This window comes from Ixodes scapularis, unplaced genomic scaffold (assembly GCF_016920785.2).
Source record: "Ixodes scapularis isolate PalLabHiFi unplaced genomic scaffold, ASM1692078v2 PGA_scaffold2__306_contigs__length_199485367, whole genome shotgun sequence".
In the NCBI taxonomy this organism is placed as follows: domain Eukaryota; kingdom Metazoa; phylum Arthropoda; class Arachnida; order Ixodida; family Ixodidae; genus Ixodes; species Ixodes scapularis.
The window spans coordinates 139674041-139679265 of NW_024609857.1; the positions used below are offsets into that span (position 1 = coordinate 139674041).

Sequence of the window (5225 nt, forward strand, 5' to 3'; positions counted from 1 at the left end):
CCATTTCATTGGTTTTCAAAATGTCACGTGACATGACGTCACTTCCGCGCCTTTTGAACGCATTTGAGCGCGTTTTCGTCTCGCCAAGATGGCGTCCGCCGCTACGCTGGTGGGTGAGACGCGCGTTACGCTGCGCCACTGTAAACACTTCGTTTCGCGCACGTGCCTAGATGACTCGAATGCTTTCAACTTAGCGATGTGAACTCGTTTTTCGGTAAGATGAACGCCCAGGACTGCACGCCCAGATGATGCCACCGCATACGCGCCACTGCCGAAGTCGCCCCTACGAGTACGACCACTACAATCGTCGAAGTTTACCCGCTGCACCGTAGCACCAATTGCTAGCAGGAGGACGGCTCGACGCGGACGCAATGCTTTTTATACGTGAATATGTTCTCGTTACGGGAATTCGCGCCTAATCGAGACACGGCCGCGCTGTGCGCCTGATGTCTACGCGCGTTCCAGTGCGAATTCGGAAAGCGATGGAGGTGTCGTTCTATCACCATCAAAGTACTCGGGCCCCTCAAAATGACTCACACCTTCAGTAAATGTACCGCAATAGGTTGGAGTTGCGCATCTCACGACATAATGCTACAGCGTACGCTGTAGCATTATGTCGGCATGCAGTCCTGGGCGTTCATCTTACCGAAAAACGAGTTCACATTGCTAAGTTGAAAACATTCGATTCATCTAGGTACGCGCGTGAAACGAAGTGTTTCCAGCGGCGCAGCGTAACGCGCGTCTCACCCACCAGCGTAGCGGCGGACGCCATCTTGGCGAGACGAAAACGCGCTCAAATGCGTTCAAACGGCGCGGAAGTGACGTCATGTCACGTGACATTTTGAAAACCAATGAAATGGCCGCTTTTGCGTCGCGCCGAAGGGGGCGTGGCCAGGCACTGTACGGGATATGGTTTGCTAATACGCGCCCCGGCATTGTATCCTTCAAAAAATAGTTGATTTAGTAGTTTTCGATGATGCTCTACAAGTTTCTAATTGGAACTATATGTATATTTTCACTAATTAAAAAGTTAATTAACAAATTTTAATTAATTAGCCGACATATCGCACAGATTAGCCACCCCCATAATGTCCGTCTGGCCGTATAAACCACTTGCACAAACCGTATTAGTGTAGCTTTCACAGTTATTTTTTAAACAAATCTGTAAAAAAAAACAAAAAAAAACAGCCTGTATATATATATATATATATATATATATATATATATATATTGTTGCGGCCGTCTCAGTTCATGGGCTAAACGAGCAACCCAGGATTCAGTCCCCCGTTCTCCACACGACCTCGTCTTCTTCTTCTCCTTTTCTTCCTTTTCCTTGTCCGTTACACTCGCCCCTCCCCGTTTGGAAGTCCGTCCCGGACGATGCTAAGATAGTCACCACGTGTGACATAAAGTTTCAGATGGCTTGAATGGGCTGTCAAAGTGCGGCGTCGCCCACGCTGAGGCAGGCTGTCAAGGTGTTCGAGACGGTAAGGGTCCAAGTTGCCTGCTAATCTTGAAAGGTCCACAGTACCTGGGCAAAAGCTTTTCCGAGTGCTGTGGACATCTTAGGTTCCTTCGAAGAAGCACCACATCACCTGGTGAAAACGACGGCAATGAGGTTTCTCTGTTGGGACGTTCGGCTAACTTTGATTGCTTATTTAGAATAGCCAGCCGAGCCAGTTTTCTGGCTTCACTTAGTCGCTCAGCGAAGTTCTCTTCATACTCTCGCGCCCGACGGGTCCATGCAGCGCCCATCGATGATTCCTGCGGAAGCGTCGGGAGTCTTCCGTAAACAAGCTCAAATGGAGATTTGGCGGTCACTTCCTGTTGTGAAGTGTTCAAAGCGAACGCCGCTGTACCAATGAATGTGTCCCAGTTCTTGTGAGATTTATTGACGAACGCAGCTAATATATCTCCAATGCTGCGGTTGGTGCGCTCTACTAGGCCATTCGTTTGAGGATGGTAGGGTGAAGAGGCCGCATGTTCAATTCCGTAATCTCGCAAAGCACAACTGAAAGTACGGGACATAAATGACGTTATCCTGTCAGATATTATCCGGCGGGGTGTGCCATGCCTCAATACAAGGTGTTTGTTGACGAAGGCGACGAGATGCACAGCTGTAGTGTCGGGGACCGCCTCCACTTCGACCCACTTCGTCAGGTAGTCTGTTGCGACAATGACGTACTTGTTTCCATCATCAGATTTTGGAAAGGGCCCCAGGTGATCGATTCCAACTACCTCAAACGGGCTGCCTGGAGGTGGTATTTGCTGTAGTTCGGTCTTCGTCGGGTGCGGTGGTGTTTTCCGCAGTTGGCATGTTGCGCAAGACGCGACGTACTGTCGGACATCCGTCCTGAGGTGCGGCCACCAAAATCTCTTGGCGACTTTGTCGAGCGTCCGGTGTTGCGCGAGGTGACCCGCAGTTGGAGCATCGTGGCACATCTCAAGAACGTTCCGACGCATTTTGGGGGGAACTATGGGGAGCCACGCTCCTGAGGGATGTGCTCGATGACACAGCAGACCGTCCCGAAGCTGGTAGTACGCTCGTAGACGCCGTAAGCGACGTTCTGAAAGTCGCGGTCTCCCGTTCACTTCGTCAGAAAGCAACTGGATTATGTTGAACGTGTCACATTCTTCTGCTTGCGCTGACTGCAAATCTAGGAGTGCGAGTACTGGAGCAACTCTGGCGTCTTCGATGGGGTGCCGTGAGAGGAAGTCGGCGTCTTGGTGCTGTTTCCCACTTCTATAAACGATCGAGAAGTCCAACTCTTGCAGTTTTATTGCCCACCGAGTCAATTTCGGAGTTAGATCGTTTTTTGACTGAAGCCAGCGGAGAGCAGAGTTATCTGTCACGACTGTAAAATGCTTTCCGTAGATGTATGGACGGACGATCACCTGGGGCCCTTTTCAAAATCTGATGATGGAAACAAGTACGTCATTGTCGCAACAGACTACCTGACGAAGTGGGTCGAAGTGGAGGCGGTCCCCGACACTTCAGCTGTGCATCTCGTCGCCTTCGTCAGGTTTAAAACTGGAAGCATCAAACTCCCCTTCTCGCAGGAATCAAGGCGGCGAGGTATAGCAAACTCCATCCCAGGACGAGATTGTAGCAGTGATTCAACTAGGATATCTCTTGACTTCATTGAACCTGGAATTAATGCTGTAGCCCAAACTGCAGATAACTTAGGTACAACAATGTCCGATGCTGCGACCATACGGAAGACCTTCTGTGGTTTTCGATTGACCATCGGTGCCATTAGTGTAAACACAAATGTTGTAGCAGTTGCGACGGTAGAACACACTTGTGCTGCAGCGGTCTTCGTCAGGTTTTTCAAGCTGGACCACGCTAGGATACATCCATCGAATAAGCTCTCAGAATTCCAGGAAATTGCTTCTTTGCTTCCCCCGCTATCTCCTTGGGGCAACTCTGTCGCAGAACAACTGGACTGATCGCCAGTGCTGAAAGTTGGTACGGCTGACAAACAATGTTCACCTCCTCGAAACGATAGGGAGAGTTGGACATTTGAACACCAGTCACGGCCGAGTATCATTGACCATTGTAACTTGCGCACAATTACAAAGGGGAGGTTGACTGTTGTTCCTAAAGTTTCTACAGTCAACAAGATCCGTCCTTCTTGTTCGATTGTAGAACCGTCGGCTGATATAAGACAGACGGTACCAGGAAGTGTTTTGGGCGTGGTACACTTTGCTGATTGCAGTAATGCATAATCGATTAGACTTACTGCAGCTCCGGTGTCCACGATAGCATTCACATGTTGTCCCAACTCATGAAGATGAACTGAAAGACATGGCGTTGGCGAGGTGCGCAGTGACGTTGTCACCAGAGGAACATGATGCACTACATGAGACTCAACCTTGCCAGGCTCACTGTCACTTGAAACGTTTGGCGTTGGTATAGGTTGCATTTTGCACGGGGCCAAGTGATTTGGGCAGGATCGAGCTAAGTGCCCAATGTCACCACACGTGAAGCAACGACGTTTACTTGAACGTACCGGAGAAGATCGGTAAGCCACCCGCGAAAGCTTGATTCCAGATGTCGACACCATGTCCATTGCTTTGTTGGCTGCTTGAACTTCGAGTGCGCGAGCCAGTGCTGCACGAGTCGTGGTTGGGTGGGCGAGTCGCACAAGAAGCTGGATGTCGGTGTCTTCGATTGCGTCGATGAAAGCAGTGGTTGCTATCTGCTCCAAGTCGACTTCCGTACATCCGACGAGCGCTCTTCTCGCCATCCTCTGGATTACGTCAGCTAGCTCCTGGAGTGTGTCCGTGCCTTGGCGGTGGTGCTTTAAAGCAGTCAGGTGAAATTGCTGGAGATGTTCATCACCAAAGCGGGACTTTAGAGCTTCAATGAGTAGTTGATATGAGGAACGACTTGTGGCAGACATGCTCTCCAAACATTCAGCAGCGTTCCCCCTTAACTGGGCCACCATTGCACGAGCTCAGGGGGGCTATGTTGCGCTTTTTGCACTCCCAGGAGACTATAGGAGAGGGAAGTGACGTCAACGACACAGCAAACGCAGATTGGGTGTTGATTTCGTTTTCTTCTGTCAACATCCAATCTGCATTTGCTGTGTCGTTGACGTCACTTCCCTCTTCCAAGTCTCCTGGGAGTGCAAAAAGCGCAACATAGCACCCCTGGACGTTGAGTCGAACCCGTAAAAGTCTGCAACCGTTTCGAATTGGATGATGAAGGCTCGCCATGACGACTGCCCATCGAATGTCGGCAGCTTGAGTGGCGGTCCGTGGTGCACAGGCAGTCGAATTCGAGATTCCACGGACGAAAGGCCGTCATTGAGGCGTTGCCCTACATCGGCAACCTGACGATCGACAGCAGATTCCAGCAGAGACAGACGGATTGCGAGGCAATCCTCGAGGGTTCCAAGCTGGTTCACAATGTCCGTAGCACTCCTTTCGACGAGCAGATTAGCTAACCGCTCCGTGATTTGCATCGCCGCGGAAGTTGAGATGACGCCACTTGCCTCCGATTGGGTTGCCATTTCGCAATCCCACCGCTGCCACCAAATGTTGCGGGCGTCTCAGTTCATGGGCTAAACGGGCAACCCAGAATTCAGTCCCCCGTTCTCCACACGACCTCGTCTTCTTCTTCTCCTTTTCTTCCTTTTCCTTGTCCGTTACAATATATATATATATATATATATATATATATATATACGTGATTGAAATTCCGCTCAGCTGGCGCACTG

At 50.3% G+C, this 5225-nt stretch overlaps 1 protein-coding gene across 1 annotated transcript; it reads right to left on the reverse strand.

The window, feature by feature from the left end:
- Positions 1 to 1940: 1940 nt before the first annotated feature.
- Positions 1941 to 5018, reverse strand: LOC121836608. Its single transcript, XM_042291560.1, has 3 exons — positions 4830 to 5018; positions 3680 to 4304; positions 1941 to 2011 (listed from the first exon to the last, which is right to left on the reverse strand). Exons 1-3 carry the CDS (start codon positions 5016 to 5018, stop codon positions 1941 to 1943), a joined length of 885 nt encoding a protein of 294 aa, XP_042147494.1.
- Positions 5019 to 5225: the final 207 nt, after the last annotated feature.